We start from the raw sequence: 22,848 nt of genomic DNA, 5'->3' as shown, positions 1-22,848 counted from the left end.
GACCCAATTTTAGACCACTTGAGGTATGGGGTCTCTCACGAGAATATTTGTCCCCATCTTGGTTTTGGCAGCCGTGCTTCATTGTAGGCTCTGAAGAAGTCTTAATTAGCTCTGGATGCAGATTGTTGCTGAATGGTTTTGTCCACAGATGGTTTGGGTCCATTGAATCCAGGGTCAATGAGGGTTTAGTAAATACTGCAAAACTGTGTTCTATGGCCCTTAACTCTTGGTGACCTATAGCAGGTTGTATCGGCAGACAGTAGGGGATTGGCTGAGGCCCAAAACATTATTGTGCAAGATGTTATGGAAGAATGAACATATGCTTGCAATTCTTGGGTGACAAAGTAGGGGGTAGAGTTTTGAAGGAAGACCCAGTGAAAGGAGTGGCTTTTGATTTTGGAGGGGTTGATACAGAACTTTTAAAGTGTCATGAGAAATAACCTGTACCTGATTCAAAACAAGTTAGAGAAGACTTTAAATGAATAATACAGTGCTGCTTCGCCCCGACCCTTAGTCTCATTCTTTTTAATAGACTTCATTTTTTTTTTATAGCAGTTTGAGGTTCACGGCAATATTGAGCAGAAGGTAGAGTTTTCTCATATACTGCCTTCCCCTACACATGCGCAGGTCCCTTCTTATCAACACCCTCACCAATCAAGAGGTACATTGATTACAATTGACTTATATTGAAATACTATTATCACCCAAAGTCCACACTTCAGGGTTCGCTCTTGGAATTGTATATTCTCCGGGTTTATACAAATTTATACTGATGTGTATCTACCATCAGAGTATCCTACAGAACATGGTTTTATCTTTCCAGAATGTTATATAGTTGGAATCCTACAGTTTGTCACTTTTATGGTTGGCCTCTTTCACTTAGTAATATGCATTACAGATTCCTTTGTCTTCTCATGGCTTGATAGCTTTTCTTTTTTTTTTTTTTTTTTTTTTTTAAAGCATGAAAGAATATTCCATTGTCTGGATGTCCCACAGTTTATCTGTTCACCCACTAAAGGAATCTTGGTTGCTTCCAAGTTTTGCCAATTATGAATAAAGAAATTGTAAACACCTGTGTGGTGTTGTGTGGCCATCAGTTTTTAAGTCCTTTGGGTAAATACCAAGGAGTATAATCGCTGGATTGTATGGAATATATGTTTAGTTTTGTTAGAAACCACAAAATCCTTGAAAACGACATCTGAAACTAATTATGTATGATATGTTGGCAAATTACCATTTAAATTTTAAAAAATTAAAAAGAAAAAAGAATCCAGGGCACCTGGGTGGCTCAGTGGTTGAGTGTCTGCCTTCGGCTCAGGTCGTGGTCCCAGGGTCCTAGGATTGAGTCCTTCATCAGGCTCTTTGCAGGGAGTCTGCTTCTCGCTCTGCCTGTGTCTCTCATGAATAAATAAATAATTGAAAAAAATCATTTAAAATAATTTAAAAAAATCCATTCAAATGTTACAAAGTGATTGTACCATTTGACATTCCCACCAGTAATTAATGAGATCTCCTTTTGTTCTACATCCTTGCCAGCACTTGGTGGTGTCTGCAATTTTGACCAATCTCATAGGTGTGTAGAGGTAGCTTGTTGTTGTTTTTTTCCCCAACTATAATTAACATACAGTGTTATGTTATTACAGGTTATAATGATTCCACAGCTCTATATGTTACTCAGTGTTCATCCCCATAAGTGCACTCTTCATCCCCTCCACCTATTTCCACCATCTGCCCCCTTCCCCACCCCACCCCCGTCCTGTCTGGCAGCTACCATTTCTCTATATTTAAGAGTCTGTTTTTTGTTGTTTTTTCCCTCCTCTTTGGTTCATTTGTTTCTTAAATTCCACATATAAGTGAAATCATACGGTATTTACCTTTCTCTGACTTATTTCACTTAACATTATACCCTCTGGGTCCATCCATGTTGTTGCACATGGCAAGAGTTCATTCTTTTTGATGGCTGAATAATATTCCATTCCATTCTGTCAATTTGACTAGTCTGACTACCCTTTATAAGTGGCATCATATAGTATTTGCCTTTTTACGTCCTATTTCTCTTAGTGTGATGCCCTCGAGGTCCATACATTCGTTTTAAAAGGCAGGATTTCCCTTTTTATGGCTGAATGATATTCCTGTATGTGTGTGTGTCTTTGTCCATTTATCCATCAACGGACACTCAGGTAGTTTCCATGTTTGGCTACTATGAATAATGCTGCAATGAACATGGGGTGCAGAGATCTCTTTGAGATAGTGATTTCCTTTCATTTGGATGTGTACCCAGAATTGAGATCACTGGATCATAGTAATTCTAGTTTTCATTTGTTAAGGATCCTCCATACTCTTTTCTGTATTGGCTGTACCAATTTACTTTCCCACTGACAGTGCACAAGGGTGCCCTTTTCTCCATCTTTTTTTTTTAAGATTATTTATTAGAGAGAGAGAGAGAGAGAGAGAGAGAGCACAAGAGGGCGGAGCAGCAGAGAAGGAGAAGCAGACTCCCTGCTAAGCAGAGAGATCCCAGAAGCCCAGGATCATGATCTGAGCTGAAAGCAGATGCTTAACTGACTGAACCACCAGGCGCCCCCCTTTTCTCCATATTCTTATCAACAATTAGTCTTTTTGATACCAGGTGTGATGTGATCTCCTTGCAGTTTTGATTTGCATTTCTCTGATGATTACTGATATTGAGCATCTTTTCATGTGCATGTTGGCCATCTGGATGTCTTCTTTGGAAAAGTCTTCAGAACCACATACATGGGCCTGGATCCTCGGTCTGCAGGGGATGATGAGGCCCCGGAAGCACCTGGGATGTGGCCCATTTTGAAATCAGGTTGTTTGTCATTAAGTTTTAAGCATTCCTTGTATATTTTGGATAATGGTTCTTTATCAGATGTGTCTTTTGCAAATATTTTCTCCCAGCCTGGCTTGTCTGTTTGTTCTCTTGACAGTGTTTTTCACAGAGCAGAAGTTCTTAACTTTAATGAAGTCTAGCCTATCAAGTTTTTCCATGGTTCATGTTTTTGGTGTTACATCTGAAAAGCCATTGCCAAACTCAAGTCATGTAGGATTTCTCCTCTGTTGCTTTTAGGAGTTTTTGTCGTTTTGTATTTTATATTTAAGACTGTGATCCATTTTGAGTTAATGTTTGTGAAGGATGTAAAATCTATGTCTAGATTCTTCTTCTTTTTCTTCTTCTTCGTTGTTGTTGTTATTTTTGCAAGTGGTTGTCCAGTTGTTCTGGCTCCATTCGTTGAAGAGACTATTTTCTCTGTTGTGTTGCTTTTTCTCCCTTGTAAAAGGACAGTTGACTATATTGATATGGATCTACTTTTGGGCTCTCTGTTCTGTTCCATTGATTTATTTGTCTCTTTTGCTAATACCACACTGTCTTGGTTACTGTAACTTTTTTTAATGTTTTTTTTTAAAAATTTTTATTTATTTATGATAGTCACACAGAGAGAGAGAGAGAGAGAGAGAGAGGCAGAGACACAGACAGAGGGAGAAGCAGGCTCCAGGCACTGGGAGCCCGATGCGGGATTCGATCCCGAGTCTCCAGGATGGCGCCCCGGGCCAAAGGCAGGCGCCAAACCGCTGCGCCACCCAGGGATCCCGGTTACTGTAACTTTATAGTAAGTCTTGAGGTTGGGTAGTGTCAGTCCTCCCACCTTGTTCTTTTCCTTCAATATTCCATTGGCTATTTGGGGTCTTTGTCCTCTCTGTATAAACTTTTCAGTTAGTTTCTCAGTATCTACAAAATAACTTGCTGACATTTTGATTGTGATTGCATTGAATCTATAAGTCAAGTTGGGAAACTGACATGTTGGCAGTATTGCGTCTTTCTGTCCATGAACATGGATTATCTTTCCATTTAATCCTCCTTTGATTTCTTTCATGACCATTTTGTGACTTGATTCATATAGATCTTATGCATATTTTGTTAGATTTATACCAGGTGTTTCTTTTGGGGGGCTGCTGATATAAATGGTGGTGTGTTTTAATTTAAAATTTCTACTTGTTCGTTGTTGACATATAGGAAAGTGACTAACCTTGTAACCACCAACCTCAGTGTAGTCACTTCTTAGTTTCAGGAGTATAAGGAGTTTTTTGGGTGAATCCTTTTGGATTATCTACATAGATGATCATGTTCTCTTCAACAAAGACGGTTTTTATTTCTTCCTTCTCAATCAGTATATCTTTTTTTCTTCCTTGTCTTGTTGCAGTAGCTACGACTTCCACTATGATGTTGAAAAGCAGCGGTGAACAGGGACATTATTGCCTTGTTTCTGATCTTGGAAGGAAAGCTTTAGTTTCTTGTCATCAAGTGTGGTGTTAGCTGTAGATTTTTTGCAGGTATTCCTTTTCAATTGAGGAAGTTCTCTTCTATTCCTAGTTCACAGAGAGTATCCTGTTCTTTTTTTAATATTTTATTTATTTATTCATGAGAGACAATGAGAGAGAGACAGAGAACACAGGCAGAGGGAGAAGCAGGCTCCATGCAAGGAGCCCGATGTGGGACTCGATCCCGGATCCCGGGATCACGCCCTGAGCCGAAGGCAGACGCTCAACCGCTGAGCCACCCAGGTGTCCCAGTATCCTGTTCTTTTAAACAGCTATATAACCTTTCATTGTATTGAAGAACTATGTTTTAGTTAATTCTTCGTTGAGGAACGCTTGGTCCATTTCCATTATTTTTGCTATTTTAAGCAGTACCGTTGTGAACAACCTTTTACATACCTCTGTGGGCACGTGTACAAGTATTTTTCTGTAACCGGTACCTAAAAGTGCAATTGCTGAATTGAGAGATATGCATATTTAAATAATTTAAATTTTTTAAATGTTGAAATAATTACAAACCTACATGAGACTTGCAAGTATAGTATAAGGAACTCCCTCCACCAGCACCACCAAATCGCCTGAGAGTAAGTTGCTTACCTGATGTTCTATCACACACCCCCCACATTGACAAATAACTTTAGGGCGGGTTTCCTTCAAATGAGGATATCCTTTTATATATCCTCAGCATAACCATCTGAATCAGGAAATTAATGTTGATAAATTACTACCGTTTTATCCTTAGACCCAATTCAAGTTTCACCAGTTGTCACAATAGTGTCCAATACAAGGAATTCCCATTTACTGTTCACCCAGATTTCCCAGTTGTATAGCATTTGTACTGGTGTCTATAGGTGTGTCTGAATATTATCAGAATTATTTCAGACTCAGTCGCAAGCATGATGCTCATTATTTCTTAATACTTGAGTGTGCATTTCCTAAAAACAAGGACACTTTCTTCCCTGAGCACAGTAAATTCATCGAGATTGGGAGTTTGACAGTGATCCAGTATTACCATCTGGTCAATAGACCTCTCTCAAATTTCACGGAGTTTCCCTGTCATGCCGTTTTATAGGTTTAGGATCCAATCCAGGATCACCTGTTGGATTTAGCTGTCGCAATTTCCTTGATCTCTGGGATTGTTGTTCAGTGCTGAAAGCTGCTGGCTCATGTTTTGTCTGTTTGATAGTGTTTATGATGGGAGGGCTGATCTGATACCGATTACTCCATAGCAAAAAGCAAAAGTCTACTTCAGAATTTTAGAAGCTAGGTTATTAAGTGGTATGACTTATTTTCTTGGTGGATTATATGCTTTATAAAATATTGCACTTTTCCTATTTGGGGGTTGGGAGCTTGAGTTCTACTTTGTCATACTAATACTGCCACATCTGTTTCTTTCCTGTTAACCCTTACCTGGTTACATATTTCTCTCTTATATTCTATCTTTTGTGGGTGGTGGTTATTTTGTTTTAGGTGTATATCTTGCCAACAGCATATAGTTATCTTTTTATTCCATTTATCTTTTGGTAGGAGATTTACCATCTTTATAATAATTTTTTACTGATATAATTGTACATATTCTTGTATTAAAGTTCATGTTTTCTGTTTAACGTGTTTCTTTTTTTTTCTGTTTGGTGACTTTCATTGGATTGATTTTTTTCATTGCTGGTGTTGACCTTTTATTTTTTCTTGGATGAGCTAGAGGTTTTATATTTTTTCTATCTCTTCTATAGCCTGTATCTCTCTCTCTTTTTCTTTTTTTACTATGGGAAATGGATTTTTAAAATAAAATTTGTTTTTAGAACAGTTTTAGGTTTACAATGCCAAGCTAGTACAGAGAGTTCCCTTATGCTCCACATTTTATTTTCCCTATCTTTAACATTTTACATTAGTGTAGCACATTTGTCACAATTGATGAACCAGTATTGATATACTATTATGAATTGAAGTCCGTACTCTATTTGGATTTCCTTTGTTTTTTATCCAAAGCCTCCTGCTTTTTTTTTGGTTCCAGGATCCAATCCAAGGTACCAGTGACCTTTTGTCATTATTTTTCCTTAGGCTTTTCAGGCTGTGTCAGTTTCTCAGACTTCCTGTTTTTGATGACCTTGGTTTTTAGGAGTACTGGTCATATATTTTGTAGGACTGGAATTTGTCTGATGTTTTTCTCATGATTATACTGAGGTTACATTTTTTGAGAGGAAGACCACACATGTATAGTGTCTGTCTCATCCCATCATCTCAAGGGTCTTGACTATCAATGTGACCCATCACTGTTGATGTTAACCTTGAGCTGATGTAGTGTGTCTTAGACTTCTTGACTGTTAAGTTACTTTCTCCCCCCACCTACCTGCTCATACTGTAATTTTTGGAAGGAAGTCAACACTTAAGGAGTAAAGAGTTATGCTTCATCTCCTTGAGCTAGTTAACTTGAATTCTTCTGTTTTGTTCCTTTTATGTGTTTGTTTAAATATGTTTTTATATCAGCATGGACACATGGATATTTTATACTTTGGATTATAATCCAATACTACTTTGTTGATTAAATTTAGCCATTGGGAGCTCTTTCAGTTGGCCCTGTGCCTCTTTGAAATATACCTATCAATATTAATATTTCAAAACATACTTCTTGGCACTAGAAGATGCTTCAAACTCCTATATTTATTGTTCAGTCCTAGAATCTGCCATTTCTTCAAGAAGTTCTGTTTTTCTTTAATTGAAGAGTGCTATTTAGAAACCAAGATCTGGGTGCAAGGTGTCTTCATCGCTGCTGGGGTGTTATTACTTCTAGGCCCTCTCAGGTGAGAGAGCAAAGGCATATGTCCGCATACTAGCCCATATATATATAATTGTATGTGTGTGTATATACACACACATCTATAAGTATTTCTATAGGTAACCATCTGTGTGTATATTAAACTACACATGATTTATACTGAGGTCTCCCAACTTTAATCCATTATTACATAGATCATTTTAGCCTCCTCTTATCTATAATATCCCTCTCCAACAGTGAGAAGCCTGGCTTCTCCAGTTCATCACTCATTTACCTATTTGTTCAGTTTCAGTACACATGCGTTGTGGTTTAAGAATTGATAATGTATAAATACACCTGTGGGAAAGTATATGCCGATCTGGGGTTAATGATAGCTGTCTAGTTGAAAAGCAAGCAGAGTTGGGCATATGGGTACACTTCTGAGAATAAGTTCTCTTGTGAAAAGCTTTTCCCTGGAGCCTTTTAAATTACGTGTAATTAGAATTACTAGTCTAGATATGGATACTGGGGTCAGGGGGCAGGTACTCTGGATTGACAAAGTGCAGTGCAGCACTGAGATGTGGAGTGGGATGAATGAACCTGGTGCATTATCAGTGGAGCCTTGGACTCCAAGAGTCCTTGTTGTGGAAGTCGTACATACAATGGAGAAGGCTTTTGTAAGATTATATTTTGTGTTCTGTACACTTGAGCCTTCAGCCTTCTAGTGGACTGAAGGCCGTTCGGTTGTTTTGTTTTTGGTGGAGGTAAGTTGTTTGTAGAAGGATGTCAACTCAACATATCTTTGGGTGGCTTCTACCAATTTCCTTTTGTGGTGTTAACCTTCATGACACTATCTAAAGAGAAAAAAATCATTACAAGAAATTATTTCAATACTATTCTGTTTTCTGCAAAAGGAGTTAATTTAAAATCTTTTAAATTTTTAGGATCTGGGGACTCTGATTTCCGTCTGGAGGATGCATTGAAAGGAACTTCTTCAGTAAAGCGTGAGTAGTCAATCAGATAAACTAGTAAAAGCAAACAGTAGTGATTCATATGCACCACCCGCTCAGAATACACACTCAAGGAAAACATTGTTTTATCTGTATTGATCAGATAAAATATGGGTGTCATAAATTGCATTACTTAAAAGAAAATCTGAATATTTAACATTTGTTTCCTTTGCGAAGAATACCAAGCAATGTGTAATAACTGATACAGCACTTTCACCAGCAGCGGCCTCAGAAGACTGCCTTTCCCTAGCTCAGAAAAAGGTACTTTGAAGTGAATAAGAGATTTATTTCTCCTCCTAGATTTTTAAAATAATGGCTCTTCTTAAAATGGTATCTATACATATTGTCTCAAATGCTAAACTTTGTCGTCAATTTCTCTTTATATTTTTTTGAAAAAAAAAATAAACCTTTTTTTTTTTTTTTTTTTAAGTTAGAAAGTATAGCCGAAAGATTTTATGTGACCCCTCCCCATCCAACTAACCTCACTCCCATCCCAGGAGGGAACTGCCAAAGTCTGGGACATACTGGTCCCAGGTGATCGTCTATGCTGTTACGTACATCTATACACATAGTTCTTTTGGTGTTTTTGTTGTTGTTGTTTTACATAACGTGAGGCTTTTTAATGTAGTTATGTATGTATTACTGCACAACCTTTTTTAAAATTTAATATGTATTGAAGGCCTGAATGAATGTATCTATCTGTATTCATTTCCTAGGGCTGCTGTAACAAAGTATATACACTGGCAGGCTTAAACCCACAGAAGCATATTCTCTCACAGTTCTGGAGGCCAGAGGTCCAAACTTTGGGGTGTCTGCTGGACCACACTCCCTTGGAAGGTTGGAGCGCAGAAAGCTTCCTTCCTGGGCCCAGCTCTGGTGGCTCGCAGCTGCCGCCCTTTGATCTCTGCCTCCATTGTTATAGAGCCTCCTCCTTTGTGTGCTGTCGTCTTCTCTTCTGTCTCTCAAAGGAGTTCTTTTTGCTGGATTTAGAACCCACCTGGAAAATCCTGCATGATCTCATCTCAGGATCCTTAACTGAATTACATCTGCAAAGACTGTTTTCCCAAGTAGGGTCACATATCTGGCACCTGGGGACTAGGACTCAGCTATATATTTGAGGGGGCACCATTCAACCCACTACATCATCTGTGTATCCACATCAATATATCTATACTTCAGACGTGAACTTGTGTTTCGTGGAGCTGGCGTTCCAGTGGTATGGCTTTGGCCGTGGCCAGTGCTGCCATTTCCTTACTGGCAGACGTGTGATTTGCTTTCATTTTGCATGATTATGAACAGGGCGTCAGTGAACATTCTTGTCCGTATCCTTTGTGCACAAGTTTGGTGAAACTACCAGGCCAAAGGGTGTATGTGTTTTATATTTTAATAGATTGTCCCAAGTTGTTTCAAAATGAATGTGCCTTTATATATTCACTGAATACTGTTGAGGACCTTCTCTCTTAGATCTGCACATCACCAGATTTTTATCAGTCAAAGGCCTTTTTCCAATCCGATGGACAAAATATCTTAATTGCTTATTATGCGTTTTCCTCATCACAGTAAGATGGAGCATCATTTCATATGTTTATTGGCCGTTTGTATTTTCCTCTTTGGTCAAGTATCTGTTCATATCCTTTCCCTATTTTTCTGCTGGTTTGCTTGTCTTTTTCTAACAGGTTTGTGAGCTCTCTGTGTATTCTGGGTTGAGAAAAGCAGGGGCTCTGGAGCCAGACTTCCCACATCTGAATCTCGCCTCTGCGACTTACTGTCACCTTGGATGAGTCACCTGATTTCTCTGTGCCTCCATTCCCTTGCGTGTTACATGAGGTTAATAATACGCCTTACCTCCTGGAATTACTGTAAGGGTTAGATGAGATGGCCCATGTGAAGCGCTCAGCACAGCATTGGTATGAGTTCAGTGCTCAGTGAGCATCAGCCGTTATTATTATTATTATTTTTATTTTTTATTTATTTATTTTTTTATCAGCCATTATTGTTTCTTGGTTTGACTGGGGCCGAGTCTCTTGTGTAAGTCAAGCATACGTGAGGAATGCACACCTACTTAAATTGACCAACAGACTGAAAGCAATGCCTGTCAAAATCCCAGCTAGAAGTTTTACAGAAACAGACGAGCTGATCCTAAAATTCATATGGAATTCAAGGGACCCCAAATTGCCAAAACAGCCTTGGGGCACCCGAGTGGCTCAGTCAGTTTCTTCGAGTCTGTGAAATTCTGACTCGATTTCAGTTCAGATCATGATCTCACGGTCATGGGATCCGGCTCTGCTCAGCACGGAGCCTGCTGAAGATTCTGTCTCCTCTCTACACCCCCCGCCCCTACTCTGTGCTTGAGCTCTCTCTCTCAACAACAACAAAATTTGCCAAAACAATCATGAAAAAAGAAAAAGTTGGAGGATTCCTACTTTCTAATTCAGAACTTACTACAGACCTGCAGTAATCAAGATAGCATGGCACTAGCATAGACATAGAGTTCAGTGAAATAGAATTGAAATTCTAGAAATAAACCATTATATATCTGTGGCCAGGTGACTTTTGACAAAGGTGCCAAGACTGCCCAATGGGGAAAGCATGATCTCTTTAATAAATAGGACTGGGACAACTGGATATCCAGGTGCAAAAGAGTAAAGTTCGATTCCTGCCTCATGCATTATACAAAAATTAACTCAAAATAGATGATACACCTACTAAAACTACTGATCTCTTAGAAGTTTCTTTTTAATGTATGCCTTGAGGCGAGAGCTTAGGGGCCCATACATGCAGGTGGCCTTTTGCATTCCCCAGAAAATAAATATGCTTAGTTTATTAGCAATAACAGTTTTAATGAAATCATTTAACATCTCCCCCCAAATAAACATGACCCCCCCAAAAAAAAACAAAAGAAAACAAAGTATAAAGACCCCCAATTAGGAAATTTATTACTTTCCTGATTAGGTGGGCGTTGTAATATTTACATTCCTTTTTCGGTTGTACACCTGCTCATCTGACCTTCATCAGCATCCATCAGTCAGTGGGTCTGGGACCCACTGAAGCACCAGCATGTGATATCTTTGCTTGAATGACATCCTCTAAAACCTCATCACTCTGCTGTCCTTTTTTTTTCATTCTTTCTTTCTTCTTTTTTTTTCTCTTACCTTACGTTTCATGCTACTGAAGTTCAAACAGATAGACCTGTTCATCTCTTCTTGGCTCAATTCTGTTTTCGGGTAGAGAATGTCCTCCTTTGTGTATTGTACATTTCTTGTTTAAACTGTCCCCGAACCTCCTACGTCAGGGTATTGTAAATGACCTTCATTGGTCAATTCAACAGTGTTTATGGAGTGCGTGCTTGCCGCCAGGCACCCCTGCAAGTGCTGGGCATACTGTGTGGACTAGGTCTGTCCTCATGATGTTATTGTCTTTGATGGGACACAGCACATGAGATAATTTCAGATCTCACGGAGTACTCTGGAACAGTTATAACCGGATGGTGGGATAGGGAGGGTCCAAGGAGGTGATATATGGTGGCTAGTTTAGATGAGGTGGTAAAGGCCTCCCTGATAAGAGGTGACCTGCAAGAAGGGGAAAAGAGCTGACAAGGCCAAGGGATCAGGTGTAAGAGCCCTAGGGAGAAAAGAATGGGGCTGGCTCTGGGGGCTTGGAGGGTGGCCTATGTGACTAGAGTGTGGACGGCACTGGAGAAAAGACAGAGCGGTTGGAAGGGACTGCATTATATGGAGTCTTCAAGGGCATGGTGACCACTTTATTCTAAGAGCAAAGAGAAGCTTTTGGAGTATTTTTTTTTGAAAGTTGCTTTATCAAGATATATAATTCACATACTATATAATTTACCCATTTAAGGTGTGCAATTTGGGACACCTGGGTGGCTCAGTCAATTAAGCATCTGCCTTCAGCTCAGGTTATGATTCCGTGCAGGGACCTGGGTCAAGCCCCATATTGGGCTCCCTGATTGGGGGGTGGTCTGCCTCTCCCTCTCCCTATCCCTCCTTCTCCCTCTGCTCATGCACTCTCTCTCAAGTCCTAAAAAAAAAATGAAAGTGTTTAATTCAGTGGGCTTTTAGTATATTTACAGGATTTTGCAATCATAACTAAAATCCATTTTAGTATATTTCCATCACCTCAAACAGACCCTTTAGCTGTCAATCTCCTGATTATTTCCCTCCCTCTCTTCCTCCTTCTCTTCCTTTTGCCAAGTGTATAATCATCTCACAGGGAAGTATACTTTGGATTTTGCTCTATAAAGTTCTTCTTTTTAAAAGTTTATTTATTTATTTGAGGCGGGAGGGGCAACAGGAGAGGATCCCAAGCCTACTCTGCACTGAGCATGGAGCCCAATATGGGGCTCGATCCCAGGACCCTGAGATCCCAACCTGAGCTTAAATCAAGGGTTGGCTGCTTAACCAACTGTGTCCCCTGCCCCAAGTGCCCCTGCCCTGTAAAGCTTATGAGTGTTCTGATTTCCTCAGAATGCCATCATTCAGTCACCCTCGGGGGAACCTGGCCACTTTTGTTTACTGTGTTGTCGTAGCACATGTTAAAAAGAATCCCTTCTGGCAGGAGTGCCATATTGCTACCAGCATTTGCTGAGCAGCAAAGAATCGTTCCTAAGTTTGTCATTTTGAGAAAAGCTTCACAGAAATAGGTTTCTTTATTTTAGGAGCTCGCTGCTTTCATGAAGTTGACCTACTATTCTAATTCCTTGATAAGCAGCTAGACTTTCCTCCTCTCCTCTCGGTTATGGGTGGTAAATGCCATCGAAAGGTTCACAACAAGAAAATCTCTGGTTAATAGCATCTTACACATCACACAGATCCAAGCTAGCGTTCTGGATCTCCACAGGCTCCGGCTCTGACCCAGCCATTGGTTCCACACACATGTTAAGATCTTCGGAGAAACCAGACTTTGCCAGAAACTGTGTGTAGTGGCGCAGACCTCCACAGGGCTCTAACGATCAAGACTTCATGGTACTGGCATCCGATAGACACCGTCAGGTCAATCAAACAGAATGAGAGTCCGAAAATAAACCCTTACATCTATGGCCAGTTGACTCTTTTTTCTTTAATCTGGAAAAATAATAAGCTGTTTGAGTCCTACAGATTTTAAACTAATATTACATCAGTGGCCATTGCTTTTCCAAAAATTGCTCAAATAATGGTTTCAGTGACGTATCACCATAATCTAGAAATACATAGTATAGAGCCTCCTTCAGACAGGTAGCCAGGCTGTGCTTTTTCATTTCATAGCTTAAAGTCTAATGGAAATTACAGACCTAAAATCATCTCTAAACTAATAAATGATGAGCTAGATTACAAAGTACATATATAATGACAGCAGGTTATCACACGTGGTCCTCTTACCGTAAAAACCCATCCACTGGGGATGCCTGGGTGGCTCAGCGGTTGAGCGTCTGCCTTCAGCCCAGGGCCTGATCTCGGGGTCCTGGGATCGGGTCCTGCATTGGGCTCCCTGCATGGAGCCTGCTTCTCCCTTGGCCTGTGTCTCTGCCTTTCTGTGTGTGTGTCTCCTGAATAAATGAATAAAATCTTAAAAAAAAAAAAACCCATCCACTGGTGTGGTCCTCACGTTGATGTGCACGTTGGTGTACCATAGGCTTTCTCAAGGGGTAAGCAGGCATGGTCATTTGAAGGGAAGGACTCGGCCATATTCTCAGGTTCTATCTCTGCTTTTACTAAAACTGACTCGTGGAATAAACCTGCAGCTAAGGTGATGAGCTCCTTTCCCGCCTGTCCCTCTTTGTTTAAAAAGCTAATGAAATGCACATCACATAAAATTAGCTGTTTGAAACCATTCACCGTGTCATGCAACCACCATGTCTACCCAGCCCCCAAATCTTACCTTCCCTCCAGACTCAGATCCCCCTTACCCATTAAACAATCTTTCCTCCTTTCCCCCTCCCCCTTGCCCCCAATCACCAAAGTACTTTCTGTTCTGGATATGTCCTAGAAATACTGTCATGCGACCTGCGATCTGTTGTCTGTCATTCATGTAGCAGGATGTTTTGGAGGCACACCCACCTTGTAGCCTGCATTATCAGTGCTCCATCCATTCTTTTTTGTAACTAATATTCATCATATGACTAGACCGCAATGCGTTCACTGATCGCTTGCCGGCCACTTGGCCATCTCCGCCCTTTGGCTGTTGTGAATAGTGCTGCTGTGAGCATGCTCGTACATGGTCTTGTTTTTAATTCTTTGGGGGCATATACCTGGGAGTGGAAGTGCAAGATCATAAGGTCCTTCCATGTGTGATGTTTTCAGGAATTGCCAAACTGTTTTCCACGGTGGCTGCACCATCTTACATTCCCGCTGGCCCTGTGTAAGGATTCAGATTCCTCCACATACTAAGCAAACTTAGTTTCCCTTTTTTTCCCCCCCGCTGAGGCTTTGTACCCTGTGGCTACCGCCTCCCCATTCCCTCTCCCCGCAGCCCTTGTAACCACCATTCTACCCTCTGAGTCTATGACTTTGGTTTCTTTTTTTTTTTAATTTTTATTTATTTATGATAGTCACACACACACACACACACACAGAGAGAGAGAGAGAGAGAGAGAGAGAGAGAGAGAGAGAGAGAAAGGCAGAGACATAGGCAGAGGGAGAAGCAGGCTCCATGCACTGGGAGCCCGACGTGGGACTCAATCCCGGGTCTCCAGGATCGTGCCCTGGGCCAAAGGCAGGCGCTAAACCGCTGCGCCACCCAGGGATCCCTGACTTTGATTTCTTTAGATTCCTCCTGAAAGTGGGATCATACAGTATTTGTCTTTCTGTGTCTGGCTTATTTCACTTAGCATATCGTCCTCCAGGTCCATCTGTGTTGTCCCAAATAGCAGGATTTCCTTCTGTTTAAGGCTGAATAACATTCCATTTTATGTACATAGCACATTTTTCATTATCCATTCATCCATCCATGGGCACTTGGATTGTTTCTTTCTCGCAGCTATTGAGAACAGTGTTGTGGTGAACACAGAAGTGCAGATATCTGAGATCCTGATTTCATTTCTTTTGGATATAAGCTCAGAAGTAGGATTGTTAGATCCAGCGGTAGTCTTATTTTTTTTTCATTTGTTGAAGAACCATCGTACTGTTTCCACAATGGCTGCACCATTTCACTTTCCCGCCAACAGTGTACATGCTATCTTTTGTGTTTTTTTAAAATAATATTCATCTTAATAGATGTGAGATGACATCTCATTTTGATTTGCATTTTCCTGATGATCAGTGATGTTGAGCATCTTTTTCTATACCTGTTGGCCATTTCTTCGGAGAAATATCTAAGTCCTTTGCCTATTTTTTAACCAGATTATTTGTTATTTTGCAATGGGGTTGTAGGATTTCCTTATATAATTTGGATATTAACCCCTTATCAGATATATGATCTGCAAAATTCTCTCATCCCGTATATTGCCTTTTCATTTTCTTGACTGTTTCCTTTGCTGTGTAGAGCCTTTTAGTATAATGTACTCTCACTTGTCTATTTTTGCTTTTGTTCCCTGTACTCTTGGTATCACATTCAAGAAACCATTGCCAGGTCTGATGTCAAATTTTGTTTTCCTGGTTTTTCCTAAGAATTGTACGGTTCTGGCTTTATGTCTTTATTTTTTTCTTTTTTAAAAAATTATGTCCCTCCTAGTAGGGATGAAGTGGAACCTCATTGTGGTTTTTGTTTGCGTTCTTCTGATAACTGAGGAGGGCTTTATACATATTGGATGCTAAAGCTTAACCATTACTATTATTTACAGATACTTCCTCCCTTTTCATAGTTATCTTTTCAGTTTCTTAAAAATGTACTTAGATGCATGGAGATTCTAAATTTTGATGGAGTTTAATTTATCCTTTTTGTTGCTCATGCTTTTGGAGTCATCTCTGAAAATTTGTGGCTAGATTGGTCTATTTTGCGGTAATTTTGTATATGCTGTGAGGTAGGGGTCCAACCTCATTCTTCCGCATGTGGATATCCAGTTGTCCCAGCAACATTTATTAAACAGACCAGTCTTTCCCCCACTGAATGGTCTTGGCACCCTCTTCAAAATCAATTGACCATAAATACGTGGGTTATTTCTGGACTCTCAATACTGTAACATTGGTCTGTCTATATGTATAATCTTATGGCAGTTTCACATAGGTTTGATTATTGTAGGTTTGCAGTGTGACTCTTCTAATTTCATTCTTCCTATTGTTTTGACTATTTGGGCTCCCATGTAATTCCATCTGAATTTTAGGATCAGTTCATCCATTTCTGTAAAAAAAAGAAAAAAACAGTTGGAATTTTGGTAGATATTGCATAGAATCTATAGATTACTTTGGGTAATATTGCCATCTTAACACTGAGTCTTCTAATCTATGACAATGTTGCACCTCTTTAGGCTCCTTTTATTTCTTTCAACACTGTTTTGTGGCTTTTAGCATACAGATCTTTACACATCCTTTGTGTGTTTTTTTTTTACATTTTTAAAATTTAAATTCAATTTGCCAACATATAGTATAACTCCCAGTGCTCATCTCATCAAGTGCCCTCCTCAGTGCCCGTCACCCAGTTACCCTATCCTCCAACCTACCTCCCCTTCCCCAACCCTTTGTTTGTTTCCCAGAGTTAGGAGTCTCTCATAGTTTGTCTCTCTCTCTAATTTTTCCCACTCAGTTTCCCCCCTTTCCTTTATGAACCCTTTCACTACTTATATTCCACGTATGAGTGAAACCATATGATGATTGTCCTCTGATTGACTTATTTCACTCAGCGCAATACCCTCCAGTTCCATCCACATCAAAGCAAATAGTGGGTATTTTTCTCTTCTGATGGCTGAATAATATACAGTGGAATATTACACCTTTTGTTAAATTGATTCCTAAGAATTTTATTCTTTTGGTGCTGGTATAATGGAATCACTTTCTTATTTTCCTTTTCGGATCATTGCTAATATATAGAAATACAATTGATTTTTGTATTTTGATCTTGTAGCCTGCCACTTTGCTGGACGTAGTATCTCTAAGAGGTTTTTTTTTTTTAATGGGAGTATGTCTGGATTGTTAGGGTTTTCTGTATGTCAGGTCATGTCATCTTTGACTAGAGATAGTTTGACTTATTTCTCCACAGTCTAGATGATTTCTTTTTATTGCCTAATTGCCCTGTACAATATTTAATAGAAGTGGTGAGAGTAGACATCCTTGTCTTGTTGATGATATTAGGAGAAAAGCTTTCAGTCTTTCATCCTTAAATATAATATTTCTGTGGATTTTGCATAGATGCCCTTTATCAGGTTGAGGAAATTCCCATCTATTCCTAGATAAAAAAGTATTGTTTATCACGAAATGGTTTTGGCTTTTGTCAGATGCTTTTTCTGCATCTGTTGAGATGATTGTGTGTTTCATTTCCCTTTGTTCTAATAGCTTTGATATTACAGTGATATTTCTTATATGGAGCTATACCCTTACATTCCTGGAATAAATGTTACTTGGCCGTGTTTTTTAATCCTAGTGTGCTGTGGGATTTGGTTTGCTAGTATTTTGTTAAGGATTTTGCATCTATATTCATAAGGGTTAGAGGTCTGTGGCAGATTTGTTATCTAGTTATCATGCCGTGGATTTTGTCTGGCTTTGGTAGAAGATACGACAGGCTTTGTAGAATGAGGAGGTATTCCCTCCTGTATTTTTTGGAAGGGTTGAAGTAGAATTGATTCTGATTTTTCTTTAAATATTTGGTAGAGATCACCATGAAGACTTCTGGTCCTGGCATTTACTTTGTGGAGAGCTGTTAAATACCTGATTCACTCTCTTTACCTGTAGATCTAGTCAGCTTTTCTGTTTCTTCCTGAGTCAGTTTTGGTAGTTTGTGTATAAGAATTTGGCCATTTTATCTAGGTTGTCTAATTTATTGTAATATAATTGTTCATAGTGTTCCTTAATTCTCTTTATTTCTGTACAGTTGATAGTAATCTCCTCTCCTTCATTCTTGAATTTAGTAATTTGGGTCTTCTTCCTTTTTGTCTTGGGTCAGTCTGCTAACAGTTCATCAGTTTTGTTAAAAGAATCAAATTTTTGGATCTGTTTCATTCATTCATTCATTCATTTGAGACACAGAGGCAGAGACATAGGCAGAGGGAGGAGAAGCAGGCTTCCATGCAGGAACCCAATGTGGGACCCGATCCCGGAGTTCCAGAGGCAAAGGCAGATGCTCAACTGCTGAGTCACCTAAGCATCCCTGTGGTTCTGGTTTTTATGTTCTCTATTGCAATTATTTCTGTTACAATTTTTATTTTCTTCTGTTTGATGTAGGTTTAGTCTTCATCTAATTTCTTTTTAAAAAAGATTTTATTCATTTACTTGAGAGCGAATAAATAAGAGAGCGGGGGCAGGGGAAGGGCATAGGGAGAAGGACAGAGTGCATCTCAAGCAGACTCCATGCTGAGCATGGTGCCCAACATGGGGCTCAACCTCCCGACCCTCAGATCATGACCTGAGCTGAAATCAAAAGTCAGATGCTTAACTGACTGAGCTACCCAGCTGCCCCTATCTAATGTTTTATTTATTTATTTATTTATTTATTTATTTATTTATTTATTTATTTATTTTTAAAGATTTATTTATTTATTTGTTCATGATAGACATAGAGAGAGAGAGAGAGAGAGAGAGAGAGAGAGAGGCAGAGACACAGGCAGAGGGAGATGCAGGCTCCATGCCGGGAGCCCGACGCGGGACTCGATCCCAGGACTCCAGGATCCCGCCCTGGGCCAAAGGGAGGCGCCAAACCACTGAGCCACCCAGGGATCCCCCTCTAATGTTTTAATATGAAAGGTTAGGCTATTGACTTGAGGCCTTTTTTTTTTTTAATGTCGATGTTTACAGCTAGAAATTCCCCCCCCCCCACACACACACAGACACACAAACACACTGAGCACTGCTTTCATGATAACACATAAGTTTTGGTATGTTGTGTTTTATCATTCATCTCAAGGTATTTAATCATTTTCCCTGTGATTTCTTCTTTGACCCATTGGTTAAAGTCTTCCTTTCTGATTTTCTATGAAGTTTTTCTATCTGTGATTAAAAGGATGGCATTGAAATATGTAGCTAGGGGCAGCCCCGGTGGCGCAGTGGTTTAGCGCCGCTTGCAGCCCAGGGCATGATCCTGGAGTCCCAGGATCGAGTCCCACGTCAGGCTCCCTGCATGGAGCCTGCTTCTCCCTCTGCCTCTCTCTCTCTCTCTCTCTCTGCATCTCTATGAATAAATAAATAAAATCTTAAAAAAAAATATATTGAAATATGTAGCTATTATCACCAAATTGCCCATTCTTCAATTTTTGCCATTGTGTTGCTGCTATTTTGGGGCTTAGTAGTTCAGTGCATAGATGTTTAAAATTTTACCTTTCTGCTGGACTTAATCCTTTCATGATTATAAAATGTCATTATTTGATTCTTGTAACAGTGTTCATCTTAATGTATGTTCTATCTGATAGCGATACAGCAACTCCAACCCCCTTATAGTTGCTATTTGTATCATATACTTTTATCTATCTTTTTACTTTCAACCAATTTCTAGTTTTGGTCCTAAATTTCCTTTACTACTTCTAATGGTGGGAACAGTTACACAAAAGTCTTCATGTCTAAGGAAAGAAACTTAGAAAACTCCTACATAGTGTGCCATGTGATAGAAATGAAAGAAGTCTGTACTTTTAGAGGAGTCTAGTTGAGCTGGAAAACCTAATACTCACAGTAGTAACAACCACACATAAAATATTTTGTTGGTATTGTACTACTTTCTGTTTATAAGACGCTGCTGTCCTCTACTGGGAACATGACCTCAGTCCATCCTTGGGCAGCATGATTTGTGGTTATGGTGCCGGGTTGATAGTGGTGGAAACCAAGGCCCGAAGCTCCTGAGGGTCATGCTTAAGCTCTGGATCGCCCTGGATCCATGGCCCAGCCAGGTCTAGGCTGAACACCTAGCTCCATGAATCTCCAGGTCGACTGTGGGACCGTGTCTGCTGTACCACCAATCCTCTGAAGAAAAGTGTGCGGAACTCCTCTCCTTCCAACCTTCCGCATTTCTCTGTCATCCTCCAAGGGGTTGTCAGAGGCCTTAGAGGGGTCTCGAGGACTAAGACAAGGGTCCCATCTTCATGATGTGATACACCTGAGCCATGAAGTGGCTGCTGTGTTTTGTTACTAAATGTGTTCCTATGTTGTCCCTCTTCCCTATTTATCAAGATGGGACTATGGCGCCACCACAACCAAGAGGCCAGCAACAACCAGAGCGCCAGCAAAGCCCGCAGGTCATATGGCTGCTCTGGGAAGGGCATTTATATTCCAGTGTCATCTTTCAGTCCTTCCTGTTTCATCACCCAGAAGGCTGAAAAGTTGTAGATTCAAGGTTGAGCTTTCATAACGTATTTTTTTCTGCCTCCCTCCTATTAATTTTGGATTGCCTTGTCGTCAATCATCGTAAATGACTGAATTAGAACAATTTCAGTGCATTCTCTTATTCCTCCAGGTCAGGAGTTTGGTTTCTGTCTAGCTGGGTCCTCCACTCAGTGTTTTCTATGAAGCTGCAGTCCAGAGATCAGCTGGGGCTGGGGTCTCGGGGGAGGTTTGAAGTTGTGGTAGTTTTTTGTTGCTGCTGTAATGAATTGCCCCAAAGTTGGTTGTGTAAACAACACACGTGTATTACCTTATAGTCCGAGGTCAGAAATCTGGAATGGATCTCACTGAGCTAAAACTTACAGGGTGTCTGCACAGCTGCGTTCCTTCTGGAGGCTCTAGAGAAGGTCGGTTTCGTTGCTTTTCCCCCCTCTTCAGGAGGCCTACGTTCTTTGGCTCATGGTCCTTCCCCTCCATCCTCAGAGCCAGCAGTGTACTGTAGCATTTTCATATCTTTCTCTTTGATTCTTTTTCTCTCAAGGACCCTCGTGATCACACTGAGCTCACCCAGATAATCCAGGATAGTTTCCCCATCTCAATATTCTTAACTTAAAAACCACACATAAAAACCCTGTGTGGGGTAATGTATTCACAGGTTCTGAGAATTAGGACATTGCCATCTTTGCTGAGGGCAGCACTGCCTCTCCCACCTGTGCCCTCTGGCTCACAAATGTTCGTATCCCTCCCACATGCAAAAGACATTCAGTCTGTCGCAGCTTCTTCAAAAGTCTCAACCTGTTACATCATCACCTCAGATTCCAAAGTCTTAATTTTAATTGGCACAACTGTCCCAGATCTTGTCACCTGCATTATCTAAATCAGGTGTAGGTAAGGCTCTGGGTATATACACCATTCTGAGGCGCAGTCCTTCTCCATGTATACACCTGTGACACTCAGGAAACAAGTTATCTGTGGGGCACCTGGGTGGCTCAGGGGTTGAGTGTCTGCTTTCGGCTCAGGGCATGATACTGGGGTCCTGGGATCGAGTCCCACATCAGGCTCCCCGCAGGGAGCCTGCTTCTCCCTCTGCCTATGTCTCTGCCTCTCTCTCTCTCTGTGTCACTCATGAATAAATAAATAAAATCTTAAATCCAAGTTATTTGATCTCCAAAATACAGGCATGAGACAACAGTTATAGATATTCCATTTACAGAAGTGACAAAATGGGACACCTCAGTGGCTCGGCCAATTGAGCCTCTTATTCTTGGTTTCGGTTCAGGTCGTGATCTCTGGGTCATGAGGTTGAGCCCCACGTCAGGCTCCACACTCAGTATAGAGTCTGCTTGGGACTCTCTCTCTCTCCCTCCCTTCTTCCCCTCCCTTCACTCTCTCTCTCCCATGTGCTTGCTGTCTCATAAATGAATGAATGAACCAGTCAATCCATCAGTCTTTTTCAAAAGTGAGAAAACGTGAGGCAAAAGAATTTTGCTAGTTTGCAGCAATTTCAGAATGCAACCGGGCAAACTCCATTCAGTTCCAGGCTGGGGGATCATTTGCTGTAGGTCACAGGAGTACATTCCCGGCTTGCAGCTCTGTCCTCGGAGTCATCCTTCCCTGTCCACGAAAACCAGCACATGTTTGCTGCTGGCCTGCTTTCTGCCTGTAGAATCGGGGGAGGCTTCGCTCATTTTGTTCTCCTTCTGTCCCTTATACTTCTAAGCTGCCAGTGTTCCTGTCACTATAGAATTCTCAAGAGCCTTCTGAGGTTCCCCTTGGATGTCATGGCAATGGCTCCATCAGAGTAAGAGGCTCCTCCTCCGATCTTTCCACTGGGATGGCTCAGGGGCTCCATGAGTCACAGGTACAGTCTTTTCAAAGAGCCTGTTGTGTGAGTGAAACTCTGACTTTCTGACCCTTCCAAGGCACTATTAAAGGGCTTTCCAGCCACACCATTGGCTTTCTCTCCAGAGCATGCTCTCTTGGCAGTGCATTTTATAGCGCTTTTTGCAGTGAGGTCAGGATAAGACTTTCCCAGATCATCAAGTGCTGCTTCCTGTGTGCTTCTGAGCTTTGCCTTACTCTCGTCTTTCCTCTTGCATCTTACTCTGGGCAGCAGGAAGAAATGAGGCCAAACCCTTAACACTTTTTTTTTTTGAAATCTCCTCAGCCTACCTATCCAAGTTCATTATTATTTACAAGTTCTGCCTTCCACCTAACTGCAGGAGGCATCACTCGGCCAAGTTTTCTGCCACATAACAAGGACCTTCTTTCCTGGAACGTCCAGTAGCATGCCTCTCACTTCGTCCACGACCTCGCTGGCAAAGCTGTTACCATCCATATTTCTCTGGCCCCACGTCGTGATGAT

The 22,848-nt window shown here is 40.7% G+C and overlaps 1 protein-coding gene across 2 annotated transcripts in view; it reads left to right on the top strand.

The window, feature by feature from the left end:
• Nucleotides 1-22,848, top strand: part of CD99L2 (CD99 molecule like 2) — a 94,714-nt gene that overhangs the window by 44,799 nt on the left and 27,067 nt on the right. For both annotated transcript variants that reach the window (XM_072743570.1, XM_072743571.1), the window contains exon 2: nucleotides 8,032-8,091. In XM_072743570.1, coding sequence (XP_072599671.1) covers nucleotides 8,032-8,091 — 60 coding nt within the window. The remainder of the gene's footprint in view (nucleotides 1-8,031; nucleotides 8,092-22,848) is intronic.

This window comes from Vulpes vulpes, chromosome X (assembly GCF_048418805.1).
Source record: "Vulpes vulpes isolate BD-2025 chromosome X, VulVul3, whole genome shotgun sequence".
Taxonomy (NCBI): Eukaryota; Metazoa; Chordata; class Mammalia; order Carnivora; family Canidae; genus Vulpes; species Vulpes vulpes.
Note: the sequence above shows the minus strand (reverse complement) of the source record. Positions and strands in the feature narration are given on the sequence as shown.